Genomic DNA, 27118 nt, shown 5'->3' on the forward strand with positions numbered 1-27118 from the left:
TCCCATATGCGCTGCGATTCTCCGGCCTTGAATTTGCATTCTACTCGTTTTATGTGCGAACAAAGGAAACATTTTAAAGGCGACCTTGCGCACTGCACTGAGGGTGGTATCTTCGGGCTTGAAGGACGCGCGGAAGCGATCGCGCCCCCTGCTACCGCCCCCTCCCCCTCTCTTGGCGCGGCGATCATCGTTTGTTTGAACTGGAGCGCGAATCGCGCTTTGATTAATGCAGTCGGGAAGACATCCTTGAATCCCTGCTTGTTGTCAAACTCACTTATCTGATAAGTGATGGTGGATTTACAACCGACGTTCCCTTCATTACTGTTCCTTTGAGCGCACACATCGAAGGGACATGTGAAAAGGCGCCGCGTGTAAATCGACGAAGGCTTCTTGGTAACAGCCCTAGTAGCAGAACAAATTTTTGTTTTCCTAAAAAAAGTATAAAAAAACAGTAGTAGTAGTCAGTAAATTTTGAAACATTCAGCGTCACGGGCTATTAACGTCTTTACAGAGAATTTTTAAAATGGGAGTATATACGAAAATTTAGATTTTTAAATTAAGAGAGGTGAAGAGTTTCAGAATTTTGGTATAATATTGGGTTCATCGCATGTAAAAGGGTTTGTATTTCTGTTGATTGTAGGGGAGTAGATCTGTGATTGGAGATATCTGAGGGCAGAGCCAGTCCATGAGTACGTGTTTGATGGTTAGAGGTGATAATTTACAGAGGTGACAGATGGGTTGATTTTCTTTGGAGATGATATGATTGTGAGTGAAAAAAGTGTGACCTATCTATCTGTTATCTAAATGGTAGTTTTGTATAAAAAACGTGTAACGCTTACATAAAAAAATCGAAGTTCAGATTTGACCATGATTTATGAAAAATGATAAAAGCTAGATGAGGTAATTTTTTTATAGACAAGTTTTTATTTTTTTATATAACGCATGCATACGAAAGTGTTAAAAGTGGACATTTTTATGTAAATATTATATAAAAAAGGTCATCATTTTCGTGAGCTTTTCGCGAATTAGAAGATATTTTAGTATGTTTGCGAAAAGCTCACGAAAATTATGACTTTTTTTAATATAATGGATACATAAAAATGTTCACTCATAACACTTTCGTATGCATGCGTTATATAAAAAATATTAACTTTCGTACATAATCTTTATCTTTTCCTTCTATGGTTCTGCTGCTGGGGAGTGGAAAATACAAGGAAAAAAAACGGGAAACAAGGCTAAAAATACACAATTAATAAAACCCGAGATGTTTCGACTCAAAACTGAGTCATTTTCAGTCGGAAACAAAACAAATTTTTAAGAAAACGAACGAAAAATTTTTGCTCTTTTTCTCAGATCCCGGCCACCACCATATAGGGCTCAGGTTTTTCTTCGTTTTTTTTTTTTTTTTTTTTTTTTTTTTTTTTAATTTTTATTGTTTCCGGCGGATAATGACTCAGTTTTGAGTCTAAACGTCTCGGGTTTTATTAATTGTGTATTTTTAGCCTTGTTTCCCGTTTTTCCTCCTTATTTTTTCCACCGTTATCATTGTCTCGGGGCTGCTCTTAAAAATTTGTATCTACGAGTATGATGGCTTCTTGGTATAGAGCATCAAGTGTTAGAGCGCAAAACTTATTTCTTCAAAATTTTCACGCCAAAAAGTGTGCACGAACAATCGTATTTTTTACGATCAGTATCAAGCTGACCCAAAAGGAGGGCGCGGAAGATTGCAAACCGAGCTACGCATTTCTGTAGTTTCACCATCCAAGTATTTTTTAAAAGTGTGACAACTTGGCGGGTAAATTGTTAAAGGTTGTCCTTGCGCAAGAGTAGCCGTTTCAGAAGAGGAGTAAAACACACCAAGTAATGTTACTTCTGCCAAGGCAGTATAAAGTAAATGGTAATAAAAGTAGAAGAAAATCAATGAAGCTAGCTCAACTAAAAGCGAGAAGGGTGCAGAAAAGTAGTACAAGACGAATTGCTCCCGTACTGAATAAAACATTTGTATGGTGGAGGATAGTTGATATTTTCGATTTTACAAAATCGCCTTACGCTTTGAAATTTCTTAACCGCATACATAAAGCTAAATATAACATCAATGGTTGCGTGTTAACTTTGGAAATAATATATTTATGAACCATTAATAACGAGTGGAACCAACATTTACCTCTTTCAGCATGAAGACTATATGGATAGATTCCAGAATTGGTTTGTCATCTACAGTTATTATGACCTCAACACTCGTCTTTTGTGAGTCAAGTGTGGCTTTTAGATCTAAACTGAAGTACGACCATGTTTTCAATGAAGCTTTACCTACGAAATCGTGCGTATTAAACGGATCTCTTCCTCGATTTTAGCAAATTTTTTCAGCGTTTTGAGTCAAATTTTACAGGAATATACATTTTTCCAAGAAACAGGTTTTGGAAAAGGGGGGTTTCCCTTCAAAACTCAATTTTAAGAAAAGTCGTTATGATGAAGAAAAGGTCACTTTCGGCTTCTGTGACAAAATATAATTGGGATTCACTTTAGCATACATCAAAAAAGAATAGGAAAATGTTCGAACAAAACGTATAGATTAGGGATTGGGCGCGATTTGATCATTTGGACTACATTTTGCAATTTGGAACTATAAATTCTAGCCCGGTTAAAAAACAACGTATGTGCTATTACTTTCCCTATGCACGCACATAAGTGTTTTTCCAGAAGAGCCAGAATTTATAGTTCCAAATTGCAAAATGCAGTCCATTTGACCGAAGAAACGTTGCAAGAAAAGTACACAGACATGTCACATGCATATGGATAACATAGTAATTTTAGTCACTAAATTATTCAGAAATGGCCTTGCTCATACCTTGCACCCACCAGTTTATCATTTTTGGGGAGATACTTAGGTTTTCCGAAATATCCTCATATGATGGGAGAAAATATATGATATCAGCTTCGGCTCGAAAAATTCTTAGAGTATCTTCATTTGTGAACCTTGCCATTTTTCGAAATCAAATTTTTGGCTGTCCATGTCACAGAGACCGAAGACAAATTAGACTAGACTTAAAATCAGATAACAGTGGCATTGCGATAGGTATATTGTCTTGGTTCATTACCATGCAGCGGGCTGATTGTTACAATGAATTGGTGGACAAAGCGATAGATAAAGAAGACAGCAGGGATATGGAGGGATCCTATTGGTTGAAGCAGGTGGTTTCAATGGACAAAGGAGGTAGGTAATAGACTGACTAATGACAACCCACTGGAGACCCAATAGTTAGTCCATCATTTTCTCCCTAGTCTATAGGATCCACCCTTTTCAACCGATAGATTCGATCCATACTCCCTATGTCCTCTTTGTCTATCGCTTTGTCTACCAATTTCAATAATCAGGCTGCAGATCCGATGTTTGAAACCATGATCCTCTGTCACGCGCAACTTTAATACCATTAGCCGAGGGGTAAGTTTTACCGCAAGAAGTTTTCTCGCGATAATTTTAATCGAAAAATGACAGGGGAAGCGAAATGCGTTTCAAGGTGGAGTATGTAACACCCACCGACACCGACGTGCAATAACCTTGACCCGAAACGATGAGGAGTGTAGTGTGGGTTGTCAATGTAATGCCAGTCGTTGGAAGGCGCTTAAGAGGGGTTGCAATTTTATTGCGTCTCGATCGAGTTATCTCACTTTGTTTTTCCTCATCTCTTCAAGGACAAAGTTAAGCTAGGATACGTAGAGTTGTTCATCACACTTTTCTACGAAATTTAAGACTGATTCGTCTATCGCACTTCAGCGTTATTCTTCCTAGAACTTTCAGGATTTGATGAGAAAATTGCAATTTTCAGCCATCTATCATGGGACTTGAGACTTTAAAAAAAAGAGCAGAAGAAAATTGTAGTGGCTATTTGATACAACCCTAAAATAACTGAAGCGCTTAGTTTATTTATTGTGAATCCATCGATGTTACGTAAAGGATTCTGGAAATTAAAGTTTAGACGTCCTCTGAGTCATTAGAAACATGTCCCATATTTAAACTCAAAATAGGTTTGAAAGGGTACATTTTCAATCAAATTCAAGGCAAACTCTATTAAATCCAGCCTTTGAGCTGTCATTGATCACTGACTTCACCGAGAATAATATTGAATGGAGTCTTGTCTGCCAAAATCGGGATAAAAGGTGTAAGATTTGGATTCTGTAAGGTTAGATCCTGTAACCAGCGCAATCCTAAGTAGCAGTGATCTCGATAAGTTGGTCGAAAAATGTATCGCGATTCTATCGACGACGATATATTGCAATATTATAGGATAAACATTTACGATACCTAAATTGCGATTTTATCGACAGCTATTCATCGAAATATTATCGAACAAAAAATCGCGATAAATTGAGATAAAATTTCGATTTTATCGAACGCGATTTTATAAAGATAAAATTGAGACAAGATCGAGGATAATCGCTGAGATGTTGATGATCCTCGCGATTTTATCGCCAAAAAATCGGAACTTAATTTCAAAATATTGAAATTTTTCCGTTGAAAAATACTACATGGGATGGTACGCATATGGTAGTTATGTAGTCTGCTGAATTGATCGGTTGTCACAACTGAGCAATTCGTTTTTTCCATACCCTCTATATGGCACAGCGTTATGAACTCGTTACGACGCATTTTTTGTGGTTTTAAAATTGAATCTGCGTGGCATTACCTTGCACATTTTCATCAGTTTTTTCGTTTCCGAAAAACCGATTCCCAAAAATTTAAAATTTTGAAAAAAAAATCGGGCACTGTATGTTTTTTTATGCAAGCTACAAAATGGATCATTGTCCCCAGAATCTGAGATCTAAAATTCATTCATGCAATAGAGGGTTTTAACTGGGCCTTTGTTTCAGTATGTGTGAGTTAAAAAGCCTCCCGGGCCACCCTCCGGTCACTGACCTAGGATCACTCGAAAAAGCAAAGCCAACTCGCGGCTCGGCGCACAAGGATCGAGTCAACAGAAGAAGTCGGACAAAATCTGGCAACTTTGAAAGCCTATATTATCGACAATATGAAGCAAGAAAGGGTAAGAGTGACTTTATTGGGTTTTTCAGAAAATTTCTTATCAGCGGGCTGATTATTGAAACGGATAGACAAAGCGATAGACAAGAAGATAAACTGAAAATGAAGCGATCTTATTGGTGGAAGCGGGTGGTTGCAATGGGCTAAGGAGGTAGACAATGGACTATAACTAACGGCAACCCACGAGAGACCCTATAGTTGGTCCATCATTTTCTACCTTAGTATACAGGGTGTCCCAGGATTAAGTACGAATATTGAAGGAGTCGATTCTTCAGGTCAAAAGAAGACGTTTTGGTAGTATAACTTATCTTCCAACGGGGGAACGGCTTTCCCTGGGGGCCACGGTCCCCCCAAAGTTGGAGGAAAAAAATCGTCTTTTACTACTGTGACAATGCTTATGAACCAATATTAATGAAAATTGGTGGTTGGGGATAATTTTTAGCGCTCTTTTCATTGCTGACCTTCAAAAAAGGGAAAATTCATAGGGGGGGGGGGGGGGTTAAGGGGATATCGAACCTAAAATAGGCCAAAATTAATGTTTTCCAGCGACAAAAATTGATTTTTGACGGCACCTTAAGATTCAGCGTTAAAACATATCGAGAAAATGTCTCCTGCGTTTTTTCACTACGACTCATCATTTCCAAGTTAATAGAGACTAATAAGGGATAATGGGCGCTGATAAAAGGGGGATGATGGAGTCCTCCAAGGAAAGCGTTTTTGAAAAAATAAGTTATACCACAAAAACGTCTTCTTTCTACCCAAAGAATCGACTCCTTCAATATTTGTACTTAATCCTGGGACACCCTGTGTACACGGAGAAAAAAACCTCGTGCTTGGGACCCGAAGTTTAGGTCATATGGATCTCTGAAGTTTTCCGATTGAGCATCTGAACACTTTAGGTCTAGCTGATGAGGTTCGGATCACACATCCGAAACTTCAATTCTTACATCGGAAGTACTTCAGATGTGAGAACCGAAGTTCTTTGGATGTGAAAACCTAAGTACTTCAGATGTAAGAACTGAAGTTTCAGATGTGTGATCCAAACCTCAGCAGCTGGACCCAAAGTGTTCAGATGCTCAATCCGAAAACTTCAGAGATCCAGATGACCTAAACTTCGGGTCTCACGCACGAAGTTTTTTTTCTCCGTGTAGGAACCACCCGCATTTCAACCAATATGATCGCTCCATACTCCCCTGTGTCTCCTCTGTCTATAGCTTTGTCTATTGATTTCAATAATCAGCCCGCACGATCAGCCTCCCCCCCCTCCAAATTGAATTTGTGACGAAATAAACATGAAAATTTGAAATTTTAGTCAAAAGTTTCATGTCCGACCTCTTCTATTGGCTCGATCCAGTGTGCGGCGACGAAGTTGGAGAGCGCGAGGGACGGGAGATAAATGGAAAGCAGCAAACATAACTGCCCTGGCCCTGGCCCGCGAAAAGGAAAGGGATGGGGAAGAATTGAAAAGAGCAAATTACGGAAATGATTCAGGATTTCGGAGCGTGCAGACTCCGCTCCGAAACTCTTACGGAGCGCCATGAAATATGGGGCACCCGCCGGCCGCCGCTGCCAGCGAGAAAAAGTCTCGCAATAAAAGGTTCATTTTAAAGTCTGGCTTGCATAACGATAACCGGCCGCCATCCTCCCTCCCGAAAAATTGTTGCCAGAGCGGCCAATTCTCGGAGACAATGGTGAAACCCCCAAACCACGTATCTCGTTTGCGGTGTTTCAAAATCTCCGCTCCTGTTTTATTTTTGTAAAGGAGAACAAAGGGGTTACATTTTGCCATAAGGAACCGCTATCTCTGACTCTTCCTTAAAAGCATTTTTCTGCAGGGGGAAACCGATGGCATATTTGGACTGCATTTTGCAAAAGGGAACCAAGAGCATTGCAATGTTGCGCTAACACTGTGCAAATTCATCCTTTGCAATAAAAGTACTAAAATTTTGCGAAAATATGAAATTTAATGGTGGTTTTTTTCTTAAATTTGCAATTTTTAGGGTGTAAAATAGAATCTGTTTATAGATGATCAGATTTTTCTTCCAGGACAAAAGAAGTTGCACAATCTTAACAATATTGCAATGCTCTTGGTTCCTTCTTGCAAAATGCAATCCATTTGTTGTTTCTAAAATGAGCCAAAAATAATGGTTCTTTTTTGCAAAATGTGGTCCAACTCAACATCATCCTTGACGAATTATCAGAATGTAATCCCCTTGGAAGTGAAAAATCACAGACATTTTTGAGGATCGGCGTAGAGTATGGTTCTCCGTTTCAAAAGGTTCATTTTAAAGTCTGGCATGCATAACGATAACCGGCCACGATCCTCCCTCCCGAAAAATTGTTGCCAGAGCGGTCAATTCTCAGAGACAATGGTGAAACCCCCAAACCACGTATCTCGTTTGCGGTGTTTCAAAATCTCCGCTCCTGTTTAATTTTTTTTAAAGGAGAACAAATGGGTTACATTGTTCAATACTGCCGTGCTAAGGAAAAACGCCGTATGAACATTCGAGAGCTGTCAAATTGCCATATATATATATTTATTATATATATATATTATATATATTATATATATATATATATTATATTCATAAGAAAATACAATTATTGTTAAATTGCCCTGGATTAAACATGTATTTTTGAGAACGATTATACGTATTTTTCCTTGAAATGTTCAGACGTTTTAGACAAAATTCCTCTGTCCCTAAAGAAGGAGATGTTAAAACCGGAGTCTGTCCATTTCACAAGATACAACTATTTCGACTTTAATGTTCCTTAATTTGCATAACCGTGGAATTGAAGGAGGAATGAATCTCTCAGTCACACCAGTTCAATTAAGACTTTCTCTAATCATTCTCATCGATCAAAATCAAAATCAAATGAAAAGAAAGTCACCGTAGAAAGTAAGGAAAAGTACAGAGTAAGCGTGTTTTCCTTAAATTCCACTTCGGTTTATTAGATAGGGTGTAAAATTCACAAATTGTTTGCAATCGGTTTGTAAAATTTACAATTTACAACGAGACTTTTTTTCCATAATCGCGGAAAAGTTTCATCGTCTTAGGAGTTCATTTTTATTGTTAAAATTAGAAATTTGAGCAGTACACAGCGCGTTTCTATAATTTTATAGATAATCTTGCGATTGGGTTCAAAATAGGTTGTTTATCCGGGCCATTTAGGAGCATAGACCTCGATCAGTGTTGGTGAGTCATGATCCATTTCCCGCAAAAACTATCCCTTTTAAATTCAAACTTCAAACTTCTGCGCATCAATTTCGAAGGAACCATAGTCTGCCCATCGTCTCAAAGTAATGCCTTTAATTAAGAGTTCAAAGTTTTGTTTGAAGTTTTGATGGGAAAAAAGAATTTTTCTCTTCAACAATTAGGTATGAAAAAGTCAAGAAACATGGGTTTGAGATAGGAGGAAAATACGTTTAAAGTCGAACATTTTCAGGAGAGCTACTGACTCAAATAAACCTTCATTTTAAATATTCAAGCACTGAAGTAAGCGCAAGTATTCCATTTTTGTAGGAATGCACTCATTTACAATTATTGTTGATGGATGGAAATGAACGAAAGTCAAACAAAAAATTATATGATATAGAGGATTAGCACCAAATGTTGCTAGCACATTATAATATCGAAAATTTCATTTCATGACTTACAGTTCTCCGATTTCTTAAATTGTAATTTTATCGAAGCTTTTTATAAAGATCTATCCAACCGATTCGAGGATTTTTCGGTTTGACAAATCGGTTGTCTTAAAATCTTTGAATTATATTCTGAGAGCCCGTCGAGGTTCGGATCGCATATCTGCCGGGAGAGGCTTACGAGTTTATTTTAAGGTAATTCTGAGACCCTCTTTGATGAACAAATAAGGGTGAGAAGAAAAGGGATAAATGTAAATGCATATCATTGGCAAAAAGGCAATACCGCCTATCTGCAAACTGACAATTTTGCAGGACAAAGAGAAAACTTTTTACAATGCTCCCATGCACGCACCGTGGTGAACGCGCAATGCGTGAAGTATTCATGCAGTCTAGTAGGCGCTAATACGTTTCATATACCGGCTAAACTTCGTTCTGTGTTTGGCGCAATGCGTGAAGTATTTCTACTGTCTAGTAGGCGCTAACATGCGCTCCGCGCCAACTGCACTGTTTTCAGAGCGATAACTTACATTCGAGGAGTCAGTGTTTTTCAACTATTACTACCCTTAAGTGTTTCACACGTGAAATTTCAAAGGGGAACATATTGATGGCTGAGGAACTATGCGGCCTATCTGCAAACTGACGATTTTGCAGGTGGAAGAAAAAAATTCGCCATTTGGGTAATTTTGAGGTTAGATTTGCAATTTTTCCATACATTACAACGTCATTGCAGTGCTTCCCTACAGAAATGAACCGTTTATTTCCCAAACCACGTAAGCGCCAAAATTGCGAACCGAGGAAAACAAGAAAAACCGTTTTTTTTCGCTCATTGATAACAATCCTTGAATTCCAAAAAAATGTAAGTTCTTTTAGAGGGATATTTTGAGATCAGACATGATTGATTATACTTACCAGAGAAAACAAAGAAAAAACAACCCCTCCACCTCCAAAATAGAGATTGGTGCTTATGTGATTTGGAAGGTGATCGGTTCAAATGGAAAGAAAAACTAAAATCATCAGCTTGTGTATACTGTAGAATGCGGCAGAGTCGCTGACTCGTTTTTGCCAAAATTGTCAGTAAGGCGAAATTTTCTTTATTCTAGAGACCTTCAATCATGAACTTATTTAATGCAAGCCACCAAATATTTTATTTGGTCTAAAACCTTAGTAAACTGATGATACTTTTATATAGTTAGAAGCTTTACCTTATAAAGTTTTCATCGACCAATTATTAGATTTTATTTTATTTCTTTATTGAAAATATAGTGTTTTAGATTAAACTAAATAATTTTAATCAGACTGTTTTAAAATTTTAAAAGTATCTTAATAACTTCACCATTATGCTTTCACTGAATTAAGCTATTAAAACAAACTAACACAGTCATTAAAATAGTTATAGTTGGATTGCATTTTGCAAAAAGGAACCAAGAGCATTTCAATGTAGTTAAAATTGTGCAACTTTTTTTACATAGCAAATATGATCTGATCATCTAAACAGTTTTATCTTTACCCCTAATGAACTATGAATTCAAGAGAAAAATTACCTCTGAATATTTAATGTTTTGCATGATTTCAGTAATTTTTAGCAAAGTAAGTACGTTGCACAAGCTTATAGTGACATTTGAATGCTCTTTGTTCCTTTCTGCAAAGTGATAGATAGATAGATAGATAGATAGATAGATAGATAGATAGATAGATAGATAGATAGATAGATAGATAGATAGATAGATAGATAGATAGATAGATAGATAGATAGATAGATAGATAGATAGATAGATAGATAGATAGATAGATAGATAGATAGATAGATAGATAGATAGATAGATAGATAGATAGATAGATAGATAGATAGATAGATAGATAGATAGATAGATAGATAGATAGATAGATAGATAGATGTAGATAGTGATAGATAGATAGATAGATAGATAGATAGATAGATAGATAGATAGAATTTATTGATGCATACAGCCTATAGTAAACAGCTCTAGCACAAGCCAAATTTACAATGTATACAACAATTACAACAATTTATGCAAAATGAAATTATACAGGTTCCTCAAAAAAATTCTTTTAGATTAAGCTTTATTGTTTTAGTGCAATCCAGTTACTCCTTGGCCCTGGATATTGGATTTTGTCGGAAAATTGACAACGCGGAACGGAAAGCTCTTTGCGTGAAGCCCTAGAACACAGAGGACCGGCAGACAGACTTGGCGAGCTTAGCTTGATGCACTTTGCCAACCCTATTGCCGGTCAAGCCGAGGCGAGGAGCTCGAGCTCGGGTTGGTGCCCCTGGAATCCGGCAGTTATGCAACCGGGGCAAATCCAATCGAAGACGCCAGACTGGCACTAGGACTGGGGCGAGCCATTGGCGGGAATAGGCGAAATTCACAGTTTACAAGATGAAAGATAGCTTCGGGTCGTTGATGCTAGCGCCCATCGCGGCTCCCTTTATGGCTGCACGAAGCACTGCACTCCTCACTGCAGTTCGCAGCCGAGTTTTTCGCCCGCCCCAGCCCCGTCTTCGTCGCCCCGATAAGCCCCCGATTTATGAGCCAGCGCTCTCGGGGCGGCATTTCGAAATTTCGAAGACTCTTCTTCTCGAAATAAAACCAATCAAAAACTACCCTTAACAAATTAGTATAATGGAGAATTTGTGCGCAATTTTTTTTTTTTTTTATCGCTTCATCTGAAAGTTCCTAAAGAGCTGATTTTGCAGTATTTTTTATGTTTTTTTTTCTGCAATGGGTAATAGTATAAAAATATATTCAAAATTGAGAAAATTCACCGCCTAGTGACGTCATCAGGCGACGTTTTCCATTTAAACACGTGCATTTTAGCAGATTAGGTGATTTTGTCATATCTTCTCCAATAATTGTTTGATTTGTGAACCAAGGGTATCCTCGTGTTCAGCTCACTTGGTAGCGTCCACTTAAACACGGAATGCATCAAATTTCAGACACCTACAAATTTTCCATTGTATCAGTGAGAACCAAAACACACCAACTCGGAAAAATTAAAATAATCAAGACACACACAAAACTGCACAGTAGATGAAGAAAGTCTAAGAAAAAGATTTTCGGTGCCGAAAGACAAGCACTTACGGACATTTTAAAGGTCCAAGTTGGAACAAATCCACTAACTTCAATGACCATTTTAAAAATTGCCCGTCCTCAATGAAAGTTGTGCATTTTCGAGTGACCGAGTTGGTGTGTTTTCGAACTCACTGAATCAATTGAGCGGCTTGAGGGACAATGCGCGTAAGTGCAGTTTTTGTTTTTCCAAGAAATACGAGTTTAAAGTTTCAAAATTACGTGGAATATTATGGCGGAAAGGAACTTTAAAATCACTTATTGACGCTTCAAAGTTGGATTTTAGTTGTGAATTTTTCAGAGAACATACTTCCAAACTAGTTTCAGTTGAGTTCGTGAATATCTCAATTTTTTTTTTTAAACTACACTTATGCGCCTTGTTTTCCAAGCCCCTCAATTGTCAATTCAAGTATCTCTTCCTTATTTTGTAATACTTTTTCTACCTTTCTTTTATTACTTTTGTTGACGTATTGTATAGTCTTTATCATGTACCTACTTTCCTCTTGTGTTAAACACGGTCAAAATAAATAAAATAAAAAACGAACAGTAAGTAGAATGGAGAATTTGTGGATGTTTGAAATGTTTTCGAAGTTCATGTGTGAAAAGGAACTATTGAGTGAACCGAACATGAAAATACCCTTGGTTTCTAAAATAAAAACAAAATATTAGAGGAGATAAGACCAAATTAATTAATTTGCTAAAATACACGTGTTTAAATGGCAATGACGCTTGATGGCATCACAAGGCGACGGATTTTCTCACTTTTGATTCTATTTTTCTTCAATGTCCCGTATCAGAAAGAAATCATGAGAAATACTGCGTATACAAGAAAAGAGGCATAATAGATTAACAAGGTGTCATGTCGAATGATTCATTTAGGTTAATAAAAAATCAAAAGAATAATAAATCCAAGAAAATGATCAAAATGTAAAATAAAACGATAAAAATTACTCAAGACAATTTTTTTCAGCTTACCTGTCTCATGTTCAAGTAGAGAGCGATTCTTGCTGCATTTCGGGTTAGGGTTCAAGAGAAATATCTAGAAAAGAGAAAAAATGCATCGTAGAATTAGTTCTCAGAGTTTTTTACTGTCGATCGACAGTTTTTTTTAATCGATTTGTTAGATTTCTAAGATACTATCGTTTCTAGATTTAGTGACCAAGCATGGTAAATGTATTAATTGATAACAGATTTTAAGAAAAATCTGCCTATCTACATTCCATGTTGATAATTTCTTCTAAAGTTCTATTTTTTTTATCAAAAAAACTAAGCAAAATTTTGCCTTTAAATTTTGTGAGTTGAGTCTTCAGAGGCTTAGATAAACTCATAGAAATATTCAAAGTATCGTGTTGGCTAGTTTTTACGAAATTTGAGGTTGTGAGATTCAGTAATGCTGATTTTGCCTCATGCCCGAGGGAAACACACCAGTTTTGTGATGATGATAAATATAAATCACATTCGGTAAGCAGTCGCGCATTGCCGAACGATTAGCCTTCTAATTCGCGGGTATGCAACCCGGAGGTCTTCCGTGCGCGAATAATTGTATCACAAACATGGATGCTCTAACTTAATTGAGACCCAATGGGCAATCCTCACTTTCAGAAATGGGCGCACCACGATGAGTATTCGATCACGCATCCCCATTCAGTGCTTTTGGATGATAAAATCTCACTACCGAAGACCCATCTAAAACGAATAATTTGATAACTACCATTCTTAACTTGCTGATACGTGTACTACATTTTGCAATTAGGAACTACAGACTTTGGCTCAGTTTAGAAACAACGTATGCATCATTAGTTTCCCTAGGCACAGAAGTGTTTTTACGGATAAGCCAGACATTGTAGGTTTTAATTAGGAAATGTAGTCTATTTGGACACGTTTAACTAATGGATCTTACAATAAGTATCCATCAAACATTGCCTGGTTCCCTATTTAAAAAAAATATTGCCTAAACCACTTTGAAGGAGTTCTCTAACCACCTGTACACGGTGCTTTAGTACAGATTATCGGGGGAGGGGGGAGGAATAAGCGCATAGGCAGATCCAGACACTTCAAACCAGAAATTCCAATTTCCAATTTTCTTCCAGAAATTTCAAAGCATCTAATGTGCAGTTGTTTACTGTGTGATGTTGAGTAAATTCCTGATCTGCTCATTTAGAGGAACAATAAATTGCGAAATTAATGACGAAAAATGAAATATCTCTAAGTTAAAAACGAGGATATACTCGGGACCTGTCTAAAAGGCGCCATTTAATCGCCATCGTCAACCATCTTTGCTTCAGGCCTACCATTCATCGACACCATGATTTTTCTTAGTGGGACAACAAATTGAGGACGGTACCTACTAATAATTAAGACATGCCGTTTAAAGATGAATAAAAAAAATTCAGGATCAACTTTTTGTATTCCAGTACTTTCATCAATTGAACTACGGTTTTGCAGTAAGGAAGCCCAATTTCTGCCTCCTTTCAGAAACGACATAGATGTCATCAGTTTTCCTATTCCAACGGGTGATTTTACGGATTAGTCAGAAATGGCGGTTCTATACCCGAAGTGTGCACATAATGCAAGACGTACTCCAAGATATCTATGTCTATCAGCCACGAGTTTCTTGTTTTCCACCGTCGCGTTGATCATTCATTCACATTTGTCCAAACCAACAGATCGTGAAATATCAACTGTGTTGAGTGCACCCATGAAATAAAACAAAGATGGTTCGTCTGAAATGTTTCGGAGGTCGAAGGCCCCCTCAAAACGGAGGAAGGGGAGAGGAGGGGGGGGGCTGCGATACTCACGTTAGGTATTTAAACATGGTCGCGGGGTGAACGCGCTGTCTGGTTACCATGGTAACGACGCCGAGCAGAGCCGGCCGGGTATGCATCCCGCTTGCATGCCTCGTGCCTCGATGGAATTAAATCAAGACTCCCTCGCCTCCGAATTAACAGTATGTTGGCTTCATTGAGTGCCCTAAAAATCCGTCCAGACCTTTGATTTCCGCGAACATTGTTCGCGAGAACGAAAGGTTTGTCACCATCCTGGGAGAATGTTTTAAGGTGGATCTTCAGCTTTTGCGCGATGAATTCTGAGTGGGATCGATGGATTTCAAATTTTATCTTAAGAAGAATTATTTTGAGAAAATCTAAAATTTCAGTCTGTAGATATGTGCTGGTTACACGCTCAAATTTCCATCAATTTCCGATCAAATGGTGACTGGTGCGCACCATCTACCATCAAATTTTTTGCAGGCCGCAGAAATTTGATGGTAGATGATGGAGCTGTCCGGCTCATCCTTCATCTGATTTCCACACAACCGTGCTTATTTCATGCTTATTTCAATAAACACGCTGTTTTAATTAATTTTACTCATCAATCCAGATAACTCTCGACCGCCATATTGGTCATCATTTTGATCGGAATTTGACGGAAATTTGAGCGTGTAACCAGGCCAATAAATAATAGAAGAATGCTCGTGCCGAAGTTCATCCTAAAGTCTTCAAACAAAGTCAACAACCGATATCGATACATTGAAAACGGTTGCAAGATGAAAACAGAACTTCGCTTCTATTTTTTCCCGAGGAGAGACAAGCCAAATTTTTAGCTTGAAATGTATACGAAATATTTTGCTAGCGAACAGTGGCAATTCTTGAAATTTGGCATCACTGTTTTTCCTCCATTTAAATGTATGTAAAACAATCGAATCTTGGTGAGCCAGCTTTCCTCGCCTAAAATCGATATTTTTAATGACTTTGAATGTAGGAAATGCAGTGTTGCCAACTTTCAAGAATCGCCACTGCTAACAGAGAGGAAAATTCAAGGCAGATTTTAAGAGAATACGTTGACTAGTTTTCCAAAAAAATTCCAAAAAATAAAAAATAAATAAAATTTGACGAGAAGTCTGCAACGTTGCATTTGGAGAAATGTGGTTTCGCACCTTGGCCATCGATTTGTGCACTATCAAGCACATTTTGGAAATCAACTTAAAAATGAGGGGTTGTTACTCCCACTGATGTTCTTATAATGTAGGGCGCATGATGGTTACCAAGTTTGTCTTTCTTTTTTGATAGCTTTTCTGCATGTGCACATAGTAGACCTTAAGTGAGAGTTGATTTTTGAACTCATCAACGCCTACCTTGGGAGCCTCTTCAGGAAGAACTTACGACTTAATTTGATTACGAGTCAATTACTTGTCAATAACTAATTCAATGGTAGGTCTCTTCGTTTATTCATGAGATCTCGTAGTCGCTTACAGAACCAGGAAGACGCTACAGAAACTATCTTTTTCTGACATTTTTTCTTCAACGAGTGAGTTATCTCGTCCAAAGGGTGGCTTTTGCAACGCCGCCTGCCGAACGTAGCGCCGGCACAATTGCAATATCGTCCAAAAAGCTTCTACATCTGAACGGACAGATTGTATCAATTGCATGAAAATCGAATTCTTGGAAACATTAAGTACAAAGCTCGAAACAGTAGAAGGAAATCGACAGCATCCTAATAATGTATTGTACAGAAATCCCCCATGGTAGAGCCTTGTTCTTTCCATCAAACGTTTTCGTCACCGCAAAATAAGACTTTTCTCTCTCTCTCTCGAAAAGCCTCTCCTATACAAACTTTCAGGATCTTTTATTGATTATTACGTCCCAAGGAATCAATATGAGTATTTCTTAAAAGGAAGCCCTTATTCTCTAAATTTTATCATTAGAAATATTTTAGATCTACAGAAATGTATGTGAAGAGGCCTTCAGAGTACTAACGTGGTCAATTTTTTAAAAAAAATTTTCAAATATTTTAAGTTTTTAAAACATGTCTGCGGAAGGCCTATTCAAACTTTTTCACTTGAATTTTCCTTTAAAAAAATAAAGGAAGATATTTTCCTTCTAATTTATAATACGAGTATGTACGAAATTTTACCAGATTTCATATCTGAGGAGTTTTATTTTTAAAATTTACAATTGTTTTTAAGTATTTCATTTTAAAATTCGTTGCAACTAACTGAGGCTCTGGTACGTTTAAACCAGTTAAAGATCATTTCTTTTCATGTCTCTTCCCCACTTTTGTAACCTACTGCCCGGTGCTCGATATATACTTCGGTATTTTCCGTGGGGATCCTCAAAACGTCTGTACCGAACCATTTTCGGATATGAAAATCTAGAGATCTGTGAGAGGGTTGTAAGATGCACATGAAGAGATCTCGAGGAGGCTCTCACAACTTCTAAAATTTTCATCCCCTGCAAAGTCTATAAATGCCCCTAAGAATCCGATCCCTTTTTCGAACATACCGTCCAAAAGATCTTATTCGATACATCAAACAGGTGAGATTATATCGATATCGATTGGATCAACATGTGAACATAGCCTCAAAAGCCAATTAAGTAATTTTCGATAGATTTTTTACTCTTATGGGACAAATTGGTCACAAATTGGAAATTGAACACTGAAAAAGAATTCTCGGCTTTTTAACCAAGGTCCGTTGGTATCTTTACCATCTCACTTTTTTTACCAATTATTGGTAATTTTACCAAGACAGACTGGTAAGCTTACCTAAAATCTGGTATTTTTACCGATTTTTTTTTCAGGTAAGAATACCACTTTTATTGGTAATCAACTCTCGGTAACTTTGCCATTTTATCTCAGTGATTCTACCACAGTCGATAAAAAATATCGATAAAATTACCAATTCCATAGCTGGTAATTTTACCAAGAAAAAACTGGGATCAAATAGAACCCTGAATCATTGGTAATTTTACCCTTTTCTTAGTAAATACACCGAGATTTTTTTTTTCAGTGAAAGTGGAATTGTTTAAAATTTTCCTATATTCAGCTTTTCCGACTGAAATCCTTTAAGTTTTGTTTGAGGTTATGTTCTATTGTTTTGAACCAAACGATACATCGATATCGATCCATCGAATCGCGCGGGGATCTCCTCAACGTGGCAGCGGAGCATCCGAACGCGGAAGACGCAAATCCCGGCAGAGATAGCAGCGAAATTTTTCGCGCGCTCCTTGGTCGCGCGCCACGCTCGGGGGGGGGGGGGGGGTGAGGGGGCGAGGTGGGGGAGGCGGAAGGGGGTCGGTAACGTAGCTGAAATGTCATAGTTTAAAGTGACGTAAAGACGACCGCGAGCGCGGGCAGCGGGCAAACGCCGAGCTAAACCTTGGACGTTATCAATTATCTCACTGCACAAATTTGCACGGTTCCCGCTCGGTGGGCTAGCTCCCGGAGCTTTCTAGGACACCGGAAAACAGAATGTCCCCAGGGTTGGAATGAGGGGAGGGGTAGATGGGGTGCGCCCCCCACCCCACCAAGAGATATCTCTTCGCCAAAGGCACGTAATAGAAGATATAAAAGGCCCCACACCCTCACCGACTCCTTACATAATGTCGTCACCTTCCGGCCAAAGTATCACAAGCGCCATGCGAAGTGTCAAAATTTCCACCGCCGTATTATTTTTATGAAGAGAATTTTTCAACGAAGCTGTCCAAAAAGTTAACCGAGGCACCTTTGTGCTGCCGATAAAATTCAGTGAAATTTTCAAACGGATGCAACCAACGATTTCTCTGTGAAAAAAATTCAATAGCGGCGGAAATTTCGAAACGTCGCATAGCGCTTGTGATACTATGGCCGGAAGGTGAAGATTTTGCAATTCGGAACTACTAGCTCATAGTTGGACTACAGTTAGCAATTTGGAACTGTAAGTTCTAGCCCGGTTTAAAAATAACGTATGTGCCATTACATTCCCTATGCTCATAAGTGTTTTTCCAGAAGAGCCAGAATTTATAGTTCAAAATTGCAAAATGCAGTTCAGTTTAGAAACAGCGTTTGTATCATAAGTTTCCCTGTGCACATAAGTGATTTTGTAGACGATCGAAAAACTGTAGCTTCTAATTGCTAAATGGACGTATTTATACGAAATGGAACTATGTGGAAGTGGAAAGATGGGGTGTGCTCGTTAGTGCTCGAGCCATAAGAATGAATGGGACTTTAAAAGAGCCAGTGACGTCAGCGGTGAGGACCGGTCGCGACCAGGCGCGACACGAGCTACGACGACTATACTGAAAAAAAAATTCTCGGCGTTTTTACCAAGGTCAGTTGGTACCTTTACCATCTCACTTTTTTTACCAATTATTGGTAATTTTACCAAGACAGACTGGTAAGCATACCTAAAAACCGGTATTTTTACTGTTTTTTTCAGGTAGGAATACCACTTTTATTGGTAATCAATTCCCGGTAACTTTGCCATTTCATCTCGGTAATTTTACCACAGTCGATAAAAAATATTGGCGTTTTTACCAAGGTCCAGTAAAATTACCGAGAAAGTTCAATAACTTTACCGAGATTTTTCGGTAAAATTACCAATTCCGTAAATGGTAAGTTTATCAGAAAAAAACTGGGATCAAATAGAACCCTGAATTCTTGGTAATTTTACCCTTTTCTAAGTAAATACACCGATATTTTTTTTTTCAGTGTGGGTCTGAGGGCTCATGTCTTAATGCACATAGTTCCTTTGACAGAAACACGTCCAATTTTGACACGAGCTACGACGACTATACTGAAAAAAAAATTCTCGGCGTTTTTACCAAGGTCAGTTGGTACCTTTACCATCTCACTTTTTTTACCAATTATTGGTAATTTTACCAAGACAGACTGGTAAGCTTACCTAAAAACCGGTATTTTTACTGTTTTTTTTTTTTTTTTTTTTTTTTTTTTTTTTTTCAAGTAAGAATATCACTTTTATTGGTAATCAATTCCCGGTTACTTTGTCATTTTATCTCGGTAATTCAACCACAGTCGATAAAAAATATTGGCGTTTTTACCAAGGTCCAGTAAAATTACCAAGAAAGTTCAATAATTTTCCGATATTTCTCGGTAAAATTACCAATTCTATAAATGGTAATTTTACCGAGGAAAAACTGGGATCAAATAGAACCGTGAATTCTTGGTAATTTTACTCTTTTCTTAGTAAATACACGGAGATTTTTTTTTTCAGTGTATCCCTCAATATCGTTCGTTTGGGTGCACTCGCTTGTGCCTCCATGGCCAGCCAAGGCCGGCTGCCAGTCAGCTGATAATCGAGTTGTCTTAACTCTGGGTATAAAGGGACTCTAGTAAACCGAAATTCAATTTTTGGACATTGACTGAATTCCATTTTTAATTTATTCAAGACGAAAAGATGCCGGCCCACCGAGCGGCGAAGCGCGGCGTTAGCCGTTGGGTTAGCGCGGCGGCGGCGTCACGTGCATAGGTCAAATTTAAACTTGTGTTTTCAAGATCAACACGAAAACTCATCGAGGCGTCCACTTTACTTTCTACCGTGCCTCCCGGGAGGGGGCGCGAGGGGGCGCGAGGGGGCAGTGGGGAGGGGCGGGTGGGGGGTGGGGGAGGGGTCCGCGAATGGTATTCCTGCGCGCCTTGCCAATCCCGCAGCCCACTTGACCCTGCACTCGGCCGCGGCTGTGGAGCACCGAGCTGTTCCCGTGAAAAATCCCTCCCGATTTCCCTGCTCTTTTCAACTCTTCCTGCCAGTAGCGTGGCGCGCTTCGCGATATATCGATTGATCTACCATTTAAACCTATGGAAAAGGATCGATAAACAAGGTGTTCGCAACGAACACCTTAATAATCGATTCTTTACCATAGCTTCAAATGAGATAAATCGATGTATCGCAAAACACGCCCCGCCACTACTTTCTGCATTGCTTGCTTAAGGTGATTCGATGGACGCCCTATGTTGTGTCAGAACGGCATGCCATATATCGCATCAATTGGTTCCATTTTTTCAGTTACTCGTCATTATTCTCCAATTTTGAGATCGCAATTCAGTTTTCAGGAGACTAAAGCACTCACTTACCAATTTTAACAAAGAAATTCAACGTAATAAAGGCGTGGTTTTTTCAGAGAGAAAACATCGCATTCGATACTGATATCGAAACTGCACTCGAATGCGATATTTTCTCTCTAAAAAAACCACGCCTTTATGACGTTGAATTTCTTTGTTAAAATTGGTGAGTGCTTTAGTCTCCTGACAACAGAATTGGGATCTCAAAATTGGAGAAAAATGACGAGTAGCTGAAAAAATGGAACCAATTGATGCGATATATCGCATGCCGTTCTGACACAAAATATGGCGTCCATCGAATCACCTTAAGGTGCCTATGCAGTCTATGGCTCTATGTTCTGCCGTCATATCCGTACATTAGCGGATCCAGCAAATTGGCAACATTGTTTTTTTCCATTTAAACCCATGATAAAGTATCGATTTTTGAAGGGGCCAGGTGCTCCGACAAGAATCGATTATTTAACATAGGTTTCAACGGAGGAAACCCGGCGTTGCCAAACTGCTGGATCCGCTTCTGCGATGGCCAAAATTCAAAACCATGCATCTATTTTGCGGTGTTTCAAAATTTCCGCTCCCATTTTATTTTTTCGTGGAGAATCAAGCCAACTTTACCGGTTGAAATACTTGCAAAATATTCTGCTAATGGAGGAGAAAAATCAAGACATTTTCGAGAAAATAGGTGCACTAGTGATTCAAGGAAACAATAAAGTCCTATAGAAAGTCTGCAACGTCGCAAATAGAGTTAAATGGTTTCGAACTTTGGCCATCGATATAGCATGATGCCATCTGTTACCATTATAAGAAAAGAGAAGGAGAAGAAAAGCAAAGACTAGGATAAACAGGGACGTTCCATTAATTACTGGCGAAAAGCCCTAACTAAAGTCACGGATCTAGGAGTTTTGCGATAAATTATAATTTTAATAACTGATCATATCATTCATTGAGCAATTTACTGGAATTTATCAAGGCACTAGGCTGGGATTCTTTCGATTTCGATAAACACGATTCGACCAAAAATAAAAATTAACCTGTCCTCGACTATTAAACATGTTTTTTATGGCTATAATTAATGTATGGGAGATGATGCCACTATTCGATCACGTAGGAGCTTATGTTGCCTACACTAAAAACTGAAGGCATACTGTTATGACGTTAAAGTAATCTCTTCCTTTTTGGTGAAAAGCTGGTATTTGTGCGTGTGCCGAGGGAGCTTGCCTTTTTACGATGATACCACTTTTCGATCACGTAGGGGCTCGGGTTGCCTGCACTGAAGATTGAAGGCGAAATGGTTTGGCCTTAATACAATCTTTTCCCGTTAACTATGATTTGCCCTTATCGGATCGATTTCTGAAATATTTTACGTTCTCTCTGCGCCAAATGGCGCGGAATAGACTTCATCAAGCTGTAGGCAAGTTATCTCGATTTATATTTTGCCACCATTAGACAAGTAAAAAATCAAAAATAACATCCATGTCGAAGTGATGACATGCTCTGCAAAATCCGCTCCGTTTCGCCTGTTAGGAAACCCCGTCCATCGTTTAATTGATTTCAATTCGTACAGTTAACATATTCAGAGCTCTATGCGTTAAAAGGGAAATGAGCAGAGTGCAGAGGAGAAAGAAATAGCCGGTTGCAGTGATTGAAAATAACCCTTATCTAATGTTAATTAAACTGAGATTAGCCGGTTGAAAAATCTATGCATGATTTCAGCTGTGCTGCACTGAACTTGAACTTTACGCATTTTTTCAGTCACGCCACTGAAAGTTCATTATCAAAACTACTAGGCGAACGGACGCTAGCTTTAATGAGGCAAGGCTTTCTTTTCTAGCTCGCGATCAAAACACTGGCACCCGATGCTAAATTGAGCTGGAGAATGAGATATTGTTCAAGCGAATTCCTGAACTTCGCCCGAAACGCTAGGCATGCATTGCGTATGCGGAAAAAATGTTTGTTGATTCAAGGGAAAAAATGATCAAAAAAAAAAAAAACCTGTGCTTATCGGAACGTCATTAAATGTGACCGTTTATGGAGAGGAGAATGTAAGTACACGGAAGTAAATTTTCCAGTGAAGAGATTTTGCCTGGTTGGGTTAAGAAATCGAAATTCGATTTTTTTTATGGAAAATACTCTCCGTTATTCCGAAAAGTAAGTTTCGAACGATTAGGTTTATATCGTCACCTTCCGGCTAAAGTATCATAAGCGAGATGCGACGTTTCACAATTTCTGCCGTCATTTTATTTTTTTACAGAGAAATCGTACAACGAAGCTGTCTCAAAATTTCACTGAATTTTATCGGCAGCACGAAAACAAATTCAGTGAAATTTTGGGACAACTTAGTAGAACGATTTCTCTGAAAGAAAATAAAATCGCGGCGGAAATTTTGAAACGTCGCATGGCGCTTGTGATTCTTTGGCCGGGTAAGGTGACGATATCTGTGGTAATATTGGGCACACACTCACATTAAAGTTTGACAGCAAGCTTCATACCGACGGAACTCCAGTTGAGTTAAACATTTTTGAGCAGTCAATCAGTTTTCAGCTTAACATACATTCATTGCATACAGGAGCATCGGCAATTTTAGAAGATCTATTTGGTGATCATTCTCAAATTTTTTGCGTGGGATCTCCTAAAACTTTTTGCTATATCTAGGAATCTTTCTTTCAAATGGAATTCGATCATCGAAAACAAGGGAGAGTACTTTCAGTTTTGTAATGGAGTAGCTTGCGATATCTAATTAATTAATTCCACAGCTTTGAAGTGCTACCTGATTTTTTTTCTCGAAATCGTGAAAATTATCAGACAAAAATACGTTTGGTCAGCAGAGCTACGCTTATCATCAAAATTAACATGTGAATGAAGTCAAAGGAGAATGTTCTCAACATCTGAAAATGTCGGTAAAATTCCGCCTAAAGAGACGCATGCTGCAATCACTTTCAAAAGTATTTTAAGGTGTAAACCGATTACAAATATTTAGATTTGTACCATTTCTTTCCTTCGCACGATTTAAAGATAATGTTTGTGATTGTGATATGACCAGGAAATATATAGAATGATGAAAGAGTATTTTTCTGTAATCTACCTAATTTTCAGGATCCATTTGGTATAGCTGGTACCGTAAAATCGTGCATTCACGACTGGGCCCAAGTATTGGAGAGCCAAAAAGAAAGGGAATGAAGCTGTAAATCATTGGGGTTGGTGTTACGAGGAACATCGAAATTTAGAAAGTGGAAGAGTCACCTACAATCTTCGAACTATGTACACTGGAAAATAAGACATAATTGGAAAGTTGTAGTATAATCAGAAGGTAGAACTTTCCAAAGCTTCAACAAGTCACGCAATATCAAAGGAGGAAGGAAATGAAACTGCAGGAAGGGCAGAGGGTAGCTAATTAGGAGGGATAAAAAAAAAAAAAAAAATTAAATTGTTTACGCTACTTACAGACCTTCTCTTTGGAATCTTTTCTATGAATAAGTTCTGAGTGTACAGGCGCCTACAACACGATATTTTGTCAACCCTGCTCCAAATATTTAGTACTATACACTTCTTTAAAAAATTTAGTTTTTCAAAACGAAAATTTTGAATCATCAAAAGTATTGAGTGATTTTAGAACTTTGCCATTACTTTGACAAAATCTTACGGGAACAAAATAAAATTTTCCTCTCTTAAGGTTAAATAACGAGCCCATGCAATAAAAAGATGATCAAGCAAATCCAAGGTTGCCTTCGCTGAGTATCATGACTGCTGATTCTTAGGTATCATATCTTGAGCTACGTCTACTGAAAATGATGCAGTATTTGACGACTGACTGACTTTGAAGCTCGACAAAGACAGATAAACGCCTTTGTGCGGTGGAAAAGCAATCCATATCTGCGCCAAAAGCCCTTTTTTCATACCCAGATGAAGAGCCCTGAACTCCTTACCATTAATTTCTAGATTATAGATGAGATACGACAAATTTTTGACGAACTGTCACTCTCAATGGCGTAAAGTGCCAGCAAGGCCAAAAACGCGAATTGATTTCATAGAGGGCTTTTTACTGCCGGTCCTCGGAAATTCAGGATAGGCCGCGCAGCAGCGAGAAATACCTCCTGGTTTTCCTGCGAGTCACAATTTGAAGTTCAAAATACGTTACGCTGAAAATCTGATAAATTGTTTCCCTTTCTTCCTTTCTCCGTAATGCACCCCTGACTCAGGTCTGAGCCCCTTAAAGACATTACGTAACTTTCGGTTCGACCTTCTGCCCCTCCTTGGATACGGACATTTCGTGATGAATGTTTGATGAATAGATGCAATATCGCAAGTCTTTTTAATCTTAAATCTTCAAAATAATTAGCGCCTCGGCATCAAAAAAAGCGACCCTGGACCCCCCCTCCTCCTCCCGTAACGCACCCGTAACGCAGGCTCAGACTCCCTCCCCTAGAGCGTTAAGTTTTTAATGAACGGTCCATAAATTCGGCAGCACAGTGTGTGAGCGAGAGGGCGCAGCAAAAATAAAATAAATACATTGCGGACAGAGACATTGGCATTGAATGTTGGAGTACATGCAGCCGCCGCCGCGCGGCGTCGCGACGCCAATTTACCCGGCGCTGCGCTACGCTTCATGCACAAGTGCCGACGCGACGCCGCCGCGTTGATTGGCGTGCATGTACGCGACGACGTGGAAAGTCAAGTCGTGGCAAACGACGGCACATTGGAGTTCGGACATGCTAGGCCAGTTTCCATTGGTTGACCGCTGCTCAAAATCAGGAAGATGGGTCGTAAGTCACGCCTTCAGAAATCAATGATACAATTCTTGCCACACAGGATACTTTATTATTTGGGCTACATGCAATGGAGAACCACTTCGGATTCCTGGCTCGTTAAAGTGGAACCACGTATATACATACATGCTTGTCGCTCCTAAAACGCACTCTGGCGTTCTGCGATACCCGAACGCCACATCATCATCTTCCGGCCGAAGTACACGGAGAAAAAAACTTCGTGCCCGGGACCTGAAGTTGAGGTCATATTATAGATCTCTATGAAGCTTTCGAATCTCGTATTCGAAAACTTGAGGTCCAGCTTCCGAAGTTCGGGTCAGACATCTGAAGTACTTAGGTACATACCGAGGGGTTCGGGTCAGACATCGGAAGTATCCGATACATACCTAAGTACTTCAGATGTCTGACCCGAACTTCGGCAGTTGGATTTTAAGTTTTTGGATGCGTAATCCGAAAACTTCAGAGATCCATATGGCCTCAACTTCGGGTCCCATGCACGAAATTTTTTTCCCCGTGTATCACAATTGACATGCGACGTTTAAAAATTTCCGCCGCCATTTTATTATTTTTTCCATAGAAAATACCGGTGGAAGCTGTTTGAAAATTTCACCGAATTTTATCGGCAGCACGAAGGAAATTCAGTGAAATTTTCGGACATCTTCGTCGAACGATTTCTTTGTTCAAAAATAAAATGGCGGCGGAAATTCTGAAACGCCGCATGGCGCTTGTGATACTTTGGCCGGAAGGTATATATGCCCATCTTCCCAGAGGATATCGGGCGACTGACACCGCAACATCTCTTCGTCAACGCCCTGCCGCCATCCCTTCACGGGACGTCCGCGTCGCCTTTTCCCAGGTGATACCCAATCCAAAACTTGTTTGGGCAACCTCTTCTCCAACATTCTTCGAACATGTTCATACCATATCACACTAACTGCCTGGACATGACGTCGTGCACGAAATCACTTTAAACCTTCATCACCTGGCGAATTCGTTCATCGCGGACACGATCCCGTCTTGAGATGCCGGCAGATCGCCGCCAAAAATCAACTTCAAGGTAATCGATTAACTGCATGTTTTCAGCTCCCTGTCCTTGTTCTCGAATTTTGGAAGCGTATTTTTATTGCCGAGGGACTGAAGAATTCACGTCCCAAATTTGAAAAACAAATGGAACGTAATAGAGGCAGGGCTTTTTAAGAGAAGGAATATCGCATTCCAGTGCAGTTTTTGTATCGAATGCGATATTTTTCCTCTATAAATACCACACCTTTTTTACATTGAATTTGTTTGTCAAAGTTGGTAAGTGAATTCTTTAGTCTCCTGACCTCAGAATTGCGATCTCAACAGTCGAGGAAAATGACGAGTAGCTGAAAAAATGGAACCATTCGATGCGGTATATCGCAAGTCGTTCTGACACAAAATATAGCGACCATCGAATCACCCTCAACACAGAAAATCGATTGACTAAGGTGATTCGATAGACGCCAAATTTCGCGCAGAATGGCATATGCGATATATCGCATCAGTTGGTTCCATTTTTTCAGCTACTCGTCATTTTTCTCCAAATTTGATATCGCAATTCTGTTGTCAGGAGACTAAAGCACTCACTTACCATTTTTAACAAAGAAATTCGACGTAATAAAGGCGTGGTTTTTTCAGAGAGAAAATATCGCGTTCGGGTGCAGTTTCGATACCAGTATCAAATGCGATGTTTCCTCTCTGAAAAAACCACGCCTTTATTACGTTGAATTTC

At 38.9% G+C, this 27118-nt stretch overlaps 1 protein-coding gene across 1 annotated transcript in view; it reads right to left on the bottom strand.

Moving 5' to 3' along the window:
* Positions 1 to 27118, bottom strand: part of LOC109035475 (PR domain zinc finger protein 1) — an 89470-nt gene that overhangs the window by 54025 nt on the left and 8327 nt on the right. Inside the window, exon 2 of the mRNA XM_019049129.2 lies at positions 12746 to 12809. Within this exon, the coding sequence (XP_018904674.2) occupies positions 12746 to 12754 (9 nt within the window). The 5' untranslated portion in view covers positions 12755 to 12809. The remainder of the gene's footprint in view (positions 1 to 12745; positions 12810 to 27118) is intronic.

The sequence above is a fragment of the Bemisia tabaci genome, chromosome 8 (assembly GCF_918797505.1).
Source record: "Bemisia tabaci chromosome 8, PGI_BMITA_v3".
Taxonomy (NCBI): domain Eukaryota; kingdom Metazoa; phylum Arthropoda; class Insecta; order Hemiptera; family Aleyrodidae; genus Bemisia; species Bemisia tabaci.